The sequence below is a fragment of the Sander lucioperca genome, chromosome 6, assembly GCF_008315115.2.
Source record: "Sander lucioperca isolate FBNREF2018 chromosome 6, SLUC_FBN_1.2, whole genome shotgun sequence".
In the NCBI taxonomy this organism is placed as follows: Eukaryota; Metazoa; Chordata; class Actinopteri; order Perciformes; family Percidae; genus Sander; species Sander lucioperca.
Window position 1 is genome coordinate 16,539,022 of NC_050178.1, and position 14,496 is coordinate 16,553,517.

The 14,496-nt window shown below is 41.8% G+C and overlaps 1 protein-coding gene and 1 long non-coding RNA gene across 8 annotated transcripts in view; one reads left to right on the forward strand and one right to left on the reverse strand.

Annotated features, from left to right (window-relative positions):
* Positions 1 to 4,942, forward strand: part of LOC116034595 — a 21,474-nt gene extending 16,532 nt beyond the window's left edge. The window contains exon 3 of the long non-coding RNA XR_004101146.1: positions 4,524 to 4,942. This is a non-coding gene — a long non-coding RNA (uncharacterized LOC116034595). The remainder of the gene's footprint in view (positions 1 to 4,523) is intronic.
* usp48 (ubiquitin specific peptidase 48) overlaps positions 1 to 14,440 on the reverse strand; it is a 21,238-nt gene extending 6,798 nt beyond the window's left edge. For 3 of the 7 annotated variants that reach the window (XR_004897652.1, XR_004101144.2, XM_031277297.2), the window contains exons 1-18: positions 14,270 to 14,439; positions 13,628 to 13,765; positions 12,969 to 13,089; positions 12,689 to 12,830; positions 11,735 to 11,862; positions 11,385 to 11,509; positions 10,605 to 10,713; positions 9,350 to 9,483; positions 9,037 to 9,122; positions 8,479 to 8,658; positions 8,127 to 8,264; positions 7,730 to 7,879; positions 7,087 to 7,287; positions 4,456 to 4,527; positions 4,151 to 4,262; positions 3,749 to 3,888; positions 3,250 to 3,324; positions 2,969 to 3,093 (exon numbers count right to left, since the gene is read on the reverse strand). Coding sequence is in view for 2 of the 7 variants with exons in the window: in XM_031277297.2 (XP_031133157.1) it covers positions 2,969 to 3,093; positions 3,250 to 3,324; positions 3,749 to 3,888; positions 4,151 to 4,262; positions 4,456 to 4,527; positions 7,087 to 7,287; positions 7,730 to 7,879; positions 8,127 to 8,264; positions 8,479 to 8,658; positions 9,037 to 9,122; positions 9,350 to 9,483; positions 10,605 to 10,713; positions 11,385 to 11,509; positions 11,735 to 11,862; positions 12,689 to 12,830; positions 12,969 to 13,089; positions 13,628 to 13,761 (2,172 nt within the window). In the remaining 5 variants the exon portion in view is untranslated. Of the gene's footprint in view, positions 1 to 2,968; positions 3,094 to 3,249; positions 3,325 to 3,748; positions 3,889 to 4,150; positions 4,263 to 4,455; positions 4,528 to 7,086; positions 7,288 to 7,725; positions 7,880 to 8,126; positions 8,265 to 8,478; positions 8,659 to 9,036; positions 9,123 to 9,349; positions 9,484 to 10,604; positions 10,714 to 11,384; positions 11,510 to 11,734; positions 11,863 to 12,688; positions 12,831 to 12,968; positions 13,090 to 13,627; positions 13,766 to 13,937; positions 14,228 to 14,269 lie in introns of those variants that run through there. The other 4 variants (XR_004897654.1, XM_031277300.2, XR_004897653.1 and 1 more) reach the window with 3 other exon arrangements.
* Positions 14,441 to 14,496: the final 56 nt, after the last annotated feature.

The following is a 14,496-nucleotide window of genomic DNA, read 5'->3' on the forward strand; positions in this document are numbered from 1 at the left end:
CAACTTATTTTCTCCTACAAGTTTGGAAAGCTGGTGGAGATTGTTGATAGTGAAGACAACATGAAGCAAGTTAAAAAATCCTCAGTGATTTTCTCCTTTTCAGTAACACATATACACACATCTAGTAAAGCCATCTCCACTGCAAACTCAGCATAAACAGGATTACTGCAGCTATTCATGTTTGCACTGCAAAGGTTGTCCATGCTCTGTATCACAAAGTGAATCAAAGATTGTAAACACAATTAGGGCTGCACAATTAATCGCAATTGTATCAAAATCGCAATATGGACTAGTGCAATATCCAAATCGCAGGGGGTCGCAATATTTGTCAAAGGCTGTACACTGTGTGTAATTCCACCTTTACAGTTTTCATTTTTAATGCAGGCTTCGAGAAATACTTTTAGACAATGTAATGTAGATGAAATAAAGATGTAGGGGGAAAACACAAAAAAATTAAACGTTAGCTGGAGAGGTGCCAGTTCACCCCCTGGATACTGCCAAGGTGCCCTTTGAGCAAGGCACTGAACCCCCAACTGCTCGGGGTGCCCGTCATGGTCAGCCCCCTCACTCTGACTCTCCATTAGTGCATGTATAGGTCCTGGGCATGTGTGCATATTTCGGCCCTGTGTGTAATGTGAAAAAAAAGCTATTTCCCCTTGCAGGATCAGTAAAGTATGTCTTAATCGTAAATAAACTAGAACTACCGCCTTGCGGTTGTATGCCTTTGCTAACCAGTCAAGTTGCACTTTACATCCATGTCTGTCTAGACTCAAATGTGTAGTGAGAACTTTGATGCATTTTAATAAAAGGTGTTAAAGTGCTCATATTATGCACATTTTCAGGTTCATAATTGTATTTAGAGGTTGTACCAGAACAGGTTTATGTGGTTTAATTTTCAGAAAACACCATATTTTTGTTGTACTGCACACTGCTGCAGCTCCTCTTTTCACCCTGAGTGTTGAGCTCTCTGTTTTAGCTACCGAGTGAGGCATCTCACTTCGGTTCCATCTTTGTTGGGAGTCGCACATGCACACTAGCTAGGTAAGGACTACTAACTAGTCCATTGCACAGTATGAGGGTGTGCCATGCTAGCAGTTAGGCGAGCATTTTAACTTGTGTTACAAAGTGACACACGTTCGTCACGGAAGTAAAGGCTGGACTACAATAGAGCTGTTTGGAGCAGTTTGTGAACAGTGTTTTCTGTTGGAGATGGTAAGTCCCTTTGGGTTTTTTCACTTTGTGCTACTATAACATGCACAAAAAAGATATATAACCCAATACAGGAAAGGGGAAAAGCCAAAAAGTATAATATGAGCACTTTAAGTGTGTTTTTTTTTTGGCGAAAAGTGGATGCTTCACACACATCTCAGTGTTTCCTCTATGTTTATATTAAATTTCTGCCGCCACGGTATCAGAAATAGGGCAGACGCACAACAGGATTTCCGCTATGTACACTGCGCACCGCCGCTCCTTTAGCTGTTTATGAAAAGTCATTAAGTCGGAATTACACGACTCTGCAGAGCCGTCTGCTCTACTGAACTCAAGCGAACTGTCATCCGCTCTCTCTCCCCTTAGGGTGAGCAACTGAACAGTGACAGGACGTCATCACTCGCAAAGTCATGACAACCAAATAAACAACAGGGCGAGTACTACTTGTCACTCAATCTTAGGCAAAGTGACAAACAGTGCCGAAAGCCGCGACATGAAATCTGCACTCACGCGGGTCCCGTGAAATATGACAGCTACAGTTTATTGGAAAATAGCATTGTGGACACTGAATTTGATGAATTTACCGTTTATCAGACCCCAGATGAGACAAGAAGCTAACGTTAGCGAACGCCGCGGTGACGGTCCCTCTGCCTTTGACTCCCTGCTACAGGAGACGCTGTATTCCTCTGACACGCTGTATTAAAGGTGCAGTAGGTAAGACTTATAAAACTAACTTTCTGTCATATTTGCTGAAACTGACCCTATGTTCAAGTAGAACTAAATTTACATGAAGAAGGTCATTTAAAAAAAAATCCGGCTCCTCTGGCACGATCTACAGCCCTGTAGTGCGATTTGCAAAAATCCACAGCTCCCTGTTCAGATGCACCAATCAGGGCCAGGGGGGTGTCTAACTGCGTGTCAATCACTGCTCATGCTCATGCATTCATTCTCCCTTGTGGGGGGAGGGGCTTAGGAGACCGTTTTGGGCTTTAGCGGAAAGGGGGGAGGGACTGAGAAGTTGTCGATGTTCATATTTTTTGGCTAAGTCCTGGATCTTCACAATCCTACCTATGGCACCTTTAATGTTACTGTTTTAAAACAGTAACATTAAAAAAACAAAAAAAACATGAAAAACGTAGCTAGTAATGTTCACTCAGCGTTTTGTTTCTGTTGTTAAACTGTGTGTAAAATGAGCGGTGATGTTAAATCACCGGCTTCAGGTAATGGCAGCCTACGGTACCATCTATTTGCTGGATGGTTTCAAGGTAACGGTTGGTAGCTAACATTAGCAGATAAGCCCATTGACAGCGACGTTATTGTTCATATTTTGGCACAATGTTTCTGACCGTAGTAGTGGTCATAGTGACTGAAAGTGTGATGTGAGATGCTAAAAAGAAACTACACGCTGTTTTCTGGAAACGTTACTTTTTTGACGTTCAACAACATAATTTTGAAAATAGGTAGCCACTGGGGTAAGGACTGAGCCTTGGCACATGGGGCACCACGCTCAACCAGGTGAGCTACCTGGGCACCTAATCATTTGACATTTGTGTGATATGTTGTCATAACTAGTGTAGGAATCCTTGAGTTATGGCCAAAAATGCATTTTGTGACCTTTGATCACCAGCATGGCATTCACAAAAATGGGACAGGCGTGAGGTCAACAGTGACCATGGCTATTGCTGCCAGAGGCATGGAAATTAAAGAAGTCAGGGATCAGTGTGGTGCAACCCTGAAAGATTTGTCAATGTCTACTCACCAGGCACTGCTGACAGGACTCTTTGTTTTGGGTGAATTCTGGGGCTTTGGGAAAGTATTCCCTCAGCTTGGTCCAAACTTCAGAGGAAACCAGCTTCCGTTCAGTCTCCAAAATACTCAGACCCCCTACAGCAGGAACCAAGATAAACATTTAAGAGCCAACATATAAAAAAATTAAACTTTGTAATAGCAATGGGAGCGTGTTTTTGTTTCAAAATTGTACAATGGCATAGTTAAAAGTATTTTGTAAGATCATTCTAGATGCTGATGATGGGACAGTACCGTGACAGCAGACAATGTCTTCATTGAAAGTCTTCATCTCGTCCTCGTTGCCCTCTGAGAGCTCTGAGCCGAACTCTACAAATCAAACAATAACTCCTGTTATTTTCTTACAAGCAATGTAGCAAAGGCTATTTTTTTAAACGTAGTCTGACGCAGTGCCCCAGATAAAACGCTATATTACATCATTTCCAGTAATCTTAACGGAGAACAATGAGGGCAAGACAGCATCCCCGATCTGTTTTAACCATAGTTTATGGTTTTAATCAAATATTCTCTGGTCCAGCAAAAAACACAAATCTTTCAGCACCTTAGTGTGATGTTCACTATCGAGCCTGTTTGTAACCGCTAGGCTACCGACAACGTTTCAACTGACTTTAGCAGTTTGTAGATAACACACTCGACTGCCCTGCTGTCGGTGCAGCGCTGCAGTTTATGGCACCGCTAAGCTGCAGAGTGAATATAGGGGAAGGAAAAACAAAATCACATCCGTTACTCCTACCTTTGCTGTTGTTGTGTGGTCCCTGTCCATTGATCTGGCCATTGTTGTGTTTGGTTTCGTGTTCGTCCTCCTCCAGCTGTTCTAAAGCCAACTGCCTCCAGCTACGCAGAGATGATTTGCTCACCCAGTAGCCCTCACCACTGAGAGAGAGAGAGACACAGACAGACACACACAAAACCCATGATTACTTTATATCGCTTTCACACCAAGGGTTCAACCAGGGTTGACTTTGTGTTTGAAAGGGTTAACCCGCGTTGACCGACGGTCGGCTTCGCGACCCAGGTCGAGAGGCCGGGGTGACGCAGGTCAACTTTAACGTGACAACGTTTAGCTGTTCACTGAACGTGCCACGCACTTTGAGAACCACTGCATTAACCGTTTACAGTTCCTGAGTGCGATTACCTGAGCGTGCGCTTGACGAGGTTGGTGATTTCCTTGAAATCTTCGTTGAGCTGGTTCTTCAGCCGCAGCACTCTGCACCGCTGGCTAACACACTCTCTACACAGAGAGGAGCCTGAACAAACACAAATAAGTGGGATATGTTAAAATGTAGAAGACATTGTGGTTTTAGGAGCAGTCAGGATACATTTCTAGGGATTGCTTTAAGTACAAAGTTGCCTGCAAACAAGAGCAAACTTAACCACTGCTTTGCTTTCGTAAATCAACTAGTGATGTAAAAGGTATAATATGTAGGAGGTATCGCTTACTGTTTGTAAACACACAGCGTTCAAAGTTGGCCCCTTCTCCCCGGCTCAACTTCGACGAGGTAGTCAAGCGAGCTAGAGAGTGAATGAAGAGAGGGAGCGCCGAACAAAGCAGTGAATCAGAGGAATAAAACCTAGTTTTCTGATTGTTTCACGGCGGTTATGTTCTAAAGCACTAATTAACACGCCCACACCTCAGTGGGAAGGTGCCACATTGCCGGATTTTGGGTAAATGAGACACTACCGGTTTTTTTTTCTGAGGCTTTGAAACGGGAGCGCCACATATTCACGCAATACTTCAAACAGCGGCAGTGCGACGAGGCACTAAGCGTCTATTCTGAGCTGAGCGCTGCAGGTTTGGAGTTTGTTTCTGGCTGCAGAGAGTTGAAAAATGCTTGGGTAAAACGCTGCGCTCATCACCTATTTCCCAGCTGGCTAGAGGGCCTGTCTGTCATTTTCCGCTGGAAAAAGACGCTTTGGTGGCCAGGTGGCCTAATGAAAGTAATACCAGCGATTGTCCGACCGATAAAGATTTAGTCACACAAGAGCATATCGACCAACCAGCCGACCTGGAGAGCTCAGCTCTGTTGTTCTGTGGGATTTCAATACCTTTCTGTGAGATTAAATTTCCGTTTCATTTTTCTCTTTTTTATAGTCACATAACAATTTATACATTCACGTGACATCCCTGCAGCATACAGGGTTGAGGTTATTTAAGCATTACTACACAAGGAAACCAGGCGACCCAAAAATTGGCATACATGGCTTGGACGCCAGAGGGTTGAGAGTTTTATTACTTGCATAATTAGAAGCCAATTCTTTAGTTAAAGTGAACAGCCTGCGCACACACACAACCCACCCGACTGTGTAAAAATATGGTCATATTCTAAAACCTAAAAACCCCTAGGACTTAACTTCAGAAGATGAAGCAATTGTTTTCATTGATAAAGGGATTTGTAGGCTCTGATAAAAGAATTGCATCCCATACATTGATTTGTCTCAACATTGAATCATTAAATCAACATTGACTGCCACATATTGATTTTCTATTTTTTTTTACTGTTTAAAATGGGTACAATCTTATTTCATTGTAAAGCTGCACACTGCCTGTGATATAGTCAACCCCTCCTTGCTCTCTCTCTCTCTCAAACACAATAGGCTCGTTCGAGATGAGCCAAGTCTGCGCAGAATCGATCACCGGCGATCGCAGCCCAATGCATGCCGGTTTGTGTCCGACTTGATCCCGACTTGCTCTGACGTCATGCACACGTGGGCAATGATAACCTCACGAGATCAAGGCAGCCGCAGGTTTTAGTGCCAGCCGACGCAGTTGCTCTCCACCGACTGCAAGACCCAGGCGGACCCAGGGCATGCTGGGAAACGCCTGGCTCTCAGCTGATCTAACAACTGATTGGTTCAGAATCGACTCAACATGATGACATTTTATATATAAACTTTTTATTGTTTTTTAACTGGAGGGATTGTAATTGCCATTTGTCTGATTTAAAAGGCTTATTCTGTATGGGACACGTTGTGTGGCTGATGGTGACGTTTAGAAGTCGGAGAGACTAAATACGTTCAGAGTACGGATCATCTACAGCATGTTGTTTATTAACATCAACAACAGATCGCATGTAGAGCATTTTAACAGCTAATCTGACATAATAAAAACAACTGGAGACTGTGTACAAGCTGATAGATGGGTCTGATAACATTTTATTAAATTGGACCTAACAGGATGTGAGTGTTTCTGTGACTTCCTGTTCAGCCTGAAGGCTGCTGGAAACAGCTGGAAACTGTCCGATTTGACAGTGGATTTTTGTCACCGCCCACTGCAGCTGCCGCCTGCTCTCATCCACTTTACAGGCGAGGCGCAGTTCATCTCGAATGAGCCTATTGACAACAGACCCATCTGTGACTAGCCCCTCCTCTCCGTGGACACTGACTGCTTGACACTGACTTGATAATGTCAGTTAACTGAACTTAAATTAGCCCAGTTCTATGTGAAAAGGCAACGGCAGAAAGAACAGACTTAACATACTTGCAGACTCTTTATGTCTCAAGTATACCGCATACAACTATAAGGATGTTTAAAGCTGCAAAGAGTTGTTTACATGTAGGGTTTTGTGTCATTTAAAGAATTACGATACCACTACCAACACCAGTATCCTTAAAGTGATACAGATACCATTAAAGTACTTTGTGTGATACCTTCTTCTTTTTTTTCTACTTCATTCTATACTCATGTGAATGGAAGCATTCAGATGCGTAAATGCAACCGCCACTTCTGCACTAGTGGGCCAATCACTGTTGCATTAAATTGAAGAATGCTCGCGCTGATTTCCTGCGAGAAAAACCATAAAAATAGTCATTTGTTACTAGATCTGGGTACAAAAAGGATACAGTCAAACGGCCAGGTATCATTTGACTGGAGAAATTTCATTTCACTACTTGGTACTGGGTTATTTCGATCCTTAAAAAAAAAGGTATTGAGTACCGATACCCAGCCCTAATTAAATGTGTATATATTTGAAGTTTTCAGAAATGTTTAGAGTTTTACAATACTGATCATTGTGATACCTACTTCTTTGTAACTATTGAATTGGAAGCACTAAAACCCTCTGTTTGACTGACCGTCCAGTCGCGGCCCTCCACTGTAGCGGTCGTAGAGGAGCTGAGCAGCTTGCAGGGAAACCCTCTTGGAGTCGGCCACCTTGTCTGGGTGCAGTTTGCCGTGAGAACAAAGGAACAGGGAATTGTCGATCTCTGTTGTGGAAGGGGAGTCCTCTAGCCACTTCTTCAACCAGTCCAGGGGAATAAACTCATATGGCTCGCCTGAGGAGGGAAAGCAGAGAAACATATCAAACATAAAGAGACACAGGACCTCAGAATTTAATTCATTAAATCCAGGCTCATTCTGTGATAACTGGCTTTGTGTATATTAGCCTTCGCATATCTATATATATATATATATATAAACATGTAAATGTGAAGTATGGTAATTGTATGGAATCAAATGCAACTACTAGGTTCCAATCAACATCTGACTTATTTTGCAACTGACACTGGAAACTGGTGATTTGCAGTATTACTACAGACAGTGGAGCTGTTGTACAAGTTAAGCAATATCCCCCCCCAATCACATCAATGCCCCTTTATTACGCCGTCTGTACTTTTAGCATGTTTTTAACTGAAAGCCACAACAAACAAAATGTACACTCTCTGTAGTGTTTCTGTTAAGTGGACTGTGTGTGATTAGGAAATGTTTTTTACCGACCGTCTTTTGCGGGTAAAAGCTCGTAGAGCTCCTTCACCTCCTCATGCTTGGCTTTGCCCTTATCGACGCTCTGTTTTCTCATGTCGGCCATCTCACAGCACCACTCCTCAAACTTATGGTTGTCTTGGTCCACCAACCTCTGAAGGAAGGCTGGGAGCCAGGACAGAGGTAAAAGACACCATCAGACAAGGCGACATGGACCAGACTGTAGGCTGTCATCTTTTACTATTAAACCACATTTCTCATGACATGTCTTAATACCTTGATGGAAACAAAGATAGTAACCAGAAATGATCGCTCCTTCCTTGTCTGGCTGCCATCTTTGTTTGCGTCAAGGAACAAGGACACATTACAAACAAACATGCTAATAAGAAGGTGTTAAAATTCTACTTCTCACCTGGCACCTCGACATTGGTCATAGAGGGATCTGCATTCTCCTCTTCCTGGACCTTATACACCAGCATGTAGGCATTTCTGGAGCAGTGGTAGCCTTTACTGCACTTTGGCTTTCGTGCCTGGGACTTGACGGTCTCAGCTAGGGACCAAGAAGACCAACAAGAGCAACAACTTAGAGAAAGAGCTTTACCAAAGCACCATCTTCAACACGTTTTTTTTAACAGTAAAGAACATTATTCTATATTAAAAACAATACTGTATAACAATTAGACTTCTAGAACATAACACTACATAAGGAAGCTAAGGATTTCAGGAAGGTGGAGCTATACAGTGTCCATTTAGTACTCACTCACCAATGTCCTCCTCAGTGCCAAGCTGCAGCTTCTTGCCTTCCATTTTCTCAATTTCCTCATCATTGAATTTGTACCAGTCACCGGTGCGAGCGTCCTTCACATGGGCGATGTAGTGGCCCGAGTAGGCACTGATGCCCCGATGGATGAGCACCGCACTCAGCTCATAAACACACTTCTGGTCTGGAGAAACAGTGTTGAAACAAATATTAACAAAAGACATCCGCTGTCCTTGGGGCTAAGATGTAGTATAATCGAGCAAGCAGTGTATTAGTCATCAATGTATTTTTTAGCAAGCAGGGAACTTGTGTGACAGCAATCCATCACCCAGATGAAGGTACCCTGCTTTGACACTTTTGCCAAGTTTTCCCCATGAGGACTTTTGAAAATGTCCCTTTTGCTTTCTGAATTTAAAGTATTGGGCTTAGTCCTTTTAATTAAACGAAAGTTAAAAAGAGTAGTGTATGCATTTTGTTTCTTTGTATAGCTAACACGTCAGTAGGCATTGATTAGTAAGGGAAAGTGCAGAATATGTGTCACAGATATTCATCCTGTTAATACCTTCTTTTCCTTCCAAGAAAGGCCCCATATCCAGCTGCTCTGGAAAACTGATAAAGGTGTTGAGCTTCTTCTTGTGGCCTGTTTGTCTGGGGAAGACAACATGGCTTAGTAAACTAGCAGTAGAAAGTAAACACTGATGGCACCAGTAGTGGGGCGGCAGTAGCCCAGTCTGTAGGGACTTGGCTTGGGAACCGGAGGGTGGCCGGTATTTGAATTTCAGGCCCATGTGTGATGAACAACAGAGTGCAAGAAATGACATTTCCCAAATGAGGGATTAATAAAGTACTTCTTAATTAGTACTACAATGGCTGACCTATCAAAGACAAAGCGCATGAGCTGCAGGTTGAGGGTTGGAGGAAGGTTGTGCAGCTTGATCCTTCGGGTGGCGCTCTGTTTACTCTGACAGCTCTCACAGAAGTAGCGGTTCTCCCCATCCAGCTTCTCTTCCTGCAAGTTGTAGGGCAAGGCACAGCAAAGGGTAATCATTGTGAAAACAACAAATACACACGTCAAGACATCTTCAGGCACAGTCGTTTAACTTTGGAAGAAATACACAAGAAATTCTAATTCTAATTTAAACCAGACGGATGAATTGATTTATTGTTATTCTGTGTAGGACATTATAATAGACTGACCCACAATTCTTAGGGACACCTGTTTTTTTGTTGTTTTTTTAATTGCGATCGATATCTTAATTTTTTTTTTGATGTAGAAGGGCTGGGCAATATATCAATATAAATCGATATTGTGATATGAGTCTAGATATCGTCTTAAATTTTGGATACTGTAATATGACATAAGGGTTGTATTTTCCTGGTTTTACAGGCTGCATTTCAGTAAAGTGATGTCATTTCCTGAACTTTCCAGACTGTTCTCGCAGTTCTATTATTTGCCTTTACTCACATAGTCATTATATCCACATTACTGATGATAATTTATCACAAATCTCATTGTGTAAATATTTTGTGAAAGCACCAATTGTCAACCCTACATACGGTCGCAATATCGTTATTGAGGTATTTGGTCAAAAATATTGTGATATTTGATTTTCTCCATATTGCCCAGCCCTACATTGTAGGTGGTTGTAGAAAATTGCGGTGTTACTCTTGCTTGCAAAGTAACGTAGGGGCTTTTGACTGTCATCATCACCATCATCTTTGAATCTAGATCTACACAGCAGACTGCACAGCTCACTATGGTATAACAAGCACAGCCTTTTTGTTAGAGCTGGGGATGTATACATTTATTTAGCCTACTTCATCATCGCTGGGTTTCAGGGACACATTTTTTATGTTCCTAAAACACGTTTTCTTTCACAACATAATATTCCACTGTCTTTCATACACATCAGATTTACTTACATCAATGTCCTGTCCTGCCCCCCCCCCCGTTCAGTTTGTCATATAAAGTAACAAACATTTGTTATTTGTTGATGCAGATAAGGGAGAAATTATATCTCTCTCTTTTGATGCAACAGATGTCCCCGCTAATTAATACAAAGACAGCTCAATTGTTGTCCCAAAAACAAGAGATCACATAGAGGCCTGAATGTAAGGAATAGAAGCTACCTTCAGGAACTCTGTGACACACTCTGTGAGGTTCTTGTGGCCCTGGATGTTCAGCTCCAACTCGTAGAATCGGGACGGCAGCGCAGATGATCGTCCACACTGGTTACATCTGGAAAACAACCAAAGTGGGGTTTAAAGAGACAGGCGCTCCAAAGGAGCGTCTCATACAGAGGGTGAAAACAGGTGCAGCAGCCATGGGCAGTATGATAATAATAAAGTGTTTTTTTGTTTTTTTTTTACATTAAAGCATGTAAACATGTCCTAGTAGAATTACAAACTAGTATAGTAAGTATGAACCTGAAAATCCTAATAGGTCCACTTTAAGACTCTCCCACTGAACAGAAATGAAACAAGTTCACATAAATTTGGTAAATAACATATTTTGTTTCTTTTAGGAGGTGAGGAAACACTGCGGTGGCAGAATGCTCAGAAACATCCTTCCAGAGTGGCGTGAGAGATGTTTTCCTCACTTGCCTGAAAAGCCGGTGTTATCCGTTTAGCTCCTATGTACTACAAATGGAACATACTGGCCGCCTTCTCCTTCTCTAAATTCTTCCACGCAACAAAGCTGAATATAAAATGTCCTCATCTGCCAAAATATCCCTCACTCTTTGTGATTTGTTCAGAAAATTAAACAAAATTCCTGGCCTCTGGATGCAATAGCACACAGTTAACGCAATACATATTGTGACATTTTGAAGAGTTCTGACGTCCAATCACTTTATGACACTTTCACTTAAATACAACTTGTGTATAGGTTTTGAGTACTTGAGTACTTACACAGTAACGTAGGAGAACTGTCCACAGAATTGCCGCTGGATGACATTCTGCAGGTTGGGGCTCTTCTGCTTGGACAGCGTGTCCTCCAACAGAGACAAGAAAAGCTTTGAAAACTCCTGGGCATCCTGAAAATAAAATGTTTGAATTTAATTTTCAATGCGCTGTAAAGAAACCAAGTCTCCTAAAACCTAACACAATTCTGAACACAACTCCCACAACAAAGAAAAATCAGGAAAATGGCACCCTCGTGAAATAAATATCCAATATCATCTTTCAACAAACTGTGAAACCAGCCCTGTGTTTCTAAATTAAAGTTCTGATAGTTTGCCAGGTTTCATGTAGTGATTTACCTGCTGCTGTCCTGTGTCCAGGCCCAGTGCTTTGACCAGCCCTGAAGGGTCGATGTACTTCCTGTTGCTGTTCTGCAGGAGGGCAAACAGATACTGCAGATGCTCACAGATGGACTGAGGCTCGTAATCTGAAAAAAACAGAGACGTAAGTCAGAGAGAATGAAATTATTTCATCATATAAAAAAAGGTAAGACGAATGAGTTTGCGGTTTCACGCTAGCCTCATTCATGCTCGTACCCTAGCCAATATGTAAGTGGGCAAAAACTCAATTTCTGTCAGATCAATTTAAACAACAATATTTGAAAATACTCAAGATTGCAAAAGAAGGAATCACACATCCAACAACATGGTGATCTTGATGTTTAGTTCGTTACTTCCAACAAGACAGCAAGTATTGCCGTTTATATTTTATTGGTTAACAAAATAATAATTATAATAAAAAAACAAATATAATAAGACATAAATATAATCTAGTGGGACATTGCTCTGTATTGGTGGAGTGCCTTCTGCTTTAATTTGTGCAAAAATGTCAAACAATCTAATGAATATTATATTTGTTTGGGTTATGTTATTCTATTCTACTTGGGTAAAGACCCAAGACATAACTTTCAATATTGCATTATTCATATGTCAAAATACAGTAAATCAGCATTTTGGCAAACGACTTGATAAATTCTGGCTTTGGCTTGTTTAGTCATGTTATGTCTACAACAGTCTTAAATGTATGTAGACATTTGCACTGTTCAGTACTGAGCACAGGGTAAGAAAATGTTGCTAATGGTGTCAGTGAAACCCAAGGTTAATAGTACAAGCTGTTGATACATGCACTACATGAAGTGTATGCATACAAAATTCAAATACTAATGCTAATACAAATTCTGGCTAAATCATGCTGACCTAAACCAGGAAATGACTAACAAAGAAGCATCCCCAGTATTTAGTTTTCAGTTATACCAGACTCAATATTGTGTTCCTGTGCTCGGGAATTGTGGCACTGATAGAGACTCCTACGCAGCTCCAGGTTGTGGAACCAAACTTGCAGGAATGTGTTGACGTAACATGTTGCACCCAGGTTTGTCAGGCCAACAAATGTGTTCTAGAAGGGGGCAGAGACAGAGAGATGCACAGGGTGAGAGAGAGAGAGATAGGATTGACTGTCTCTTTAGATATTCTTCCATCTCTGTTTCAGCAGTCCACCTACAACAGATGTGTGATCTGAGAAAAGAAGAAATACCTTGTCTCGACGCTCTGAATTTGGGTCATCGATATTGTGGAAAGCATTTTCATCAATATCCCCAAGCCACGCCTGTTCACCAATCCCCACAAGACAGTTGGGATTCCCTTTGCAGTTCCTCCTGCAAGAGCAAGTCATGATTATAAACCTTACTGTACTAATACATACTTTAGAAGAATGTAACTGCATCTATTTCTTATGTGGAGATAAAGGTCATTTCAAATTCCTCTGAAATATGTTAGTTTAATTATGTTCTACATACAAACATACACAGCCTTTTAAATTAGCCTTTTATATACAGTAAGGAGCCACAGAGCAAGATAAAATTCAGCAACATTTCAACTGTACGAATAAGTGCTCACTTTGGTGCCTACTGCCTACCACATACATTAGAGTTATTTTGTGGTATTCCGAATTAAAGAGTGCAGTGGATCTTCATGACCTTTCATAGAAAGTCTACAGAGCTGCCCTGCTATGAAGGCTTGTCCACAAGGAACCAATTCAGACTGTTGATGCACGTAAGCATCCCTCAGCAGAGCTGGCCATTACGCCCTCAAAATTAAAATGAAATTATACATATGCTACTGGTATACTTTACTGGCACATGCTAGCACAACCGAGATGTGTTGTTCAGACATGTTTTAATATTGAAACGTTACCTGCAGGTTGCTCTCTTGCAGGCCGGGAGATTGACGCGATATGCTAGCTCGATATGTTCCAGCCTGATTTCTTCTGGTTTTACCGTTTCCACCCAACGCCAAGCCGCTTTCTCCAACTGTAAACGGGGCGCCATAATCCTACGATGTAACGTTAACCACAAAGTCAGATAACGTTACATGAGTAGAAAACACAACAACACTGCTATGGCCTAAGGTTAGCCAAACTGTTTCCAGCAATGCTAACATAGCGGGCTAACAGGGCTAAATAATTTAATGCAGGTCATAGCTTGTTTCTTACGAAGCAACCTACCGTTAGCTATGTGGTGCTACGTAACCTAGCCAGCTAATTTTAGCTTACTAGTCTCCCCACTACCCTATAAAACGTAAAAGGCAAACGTAGCACACCATGCATCGCAACAATAAATATAGCACTGAAACACAATGAATCCCGACAAACAATGTTGCGGGGTAACGCCAGGAATAAGGACTACCGTCGTGCTAATGGTTGGTAGCTAGCTAGCTAGCTAAAATGTAGCTAGCCCGACCCGGCAGTATTAGCAAGTCAATGTCCCTGCATTTTCCATTTAACGATACCACGCTAACGTAACGAGTTTATTGTGTTAAGGTCAAATATTATCGAACCTTTCATGCGTGCAGCTGCTTCACCAAAATATTTAATGTATTTTTACATTTTATTCACGGTTTATTTTAGATTTAGCGCCCTTGCGTCAATTTATAAATAAATAATTTCTCCGCTCAAAATCAACACGACGTCTACTAGTGACGTAGTTGACGTCTCTTTGTTGTGACTGGAGGGAGGAAATTACATGCGGAGCCTTCAGAGGCCACATTCCTGTCCGAATTAACGT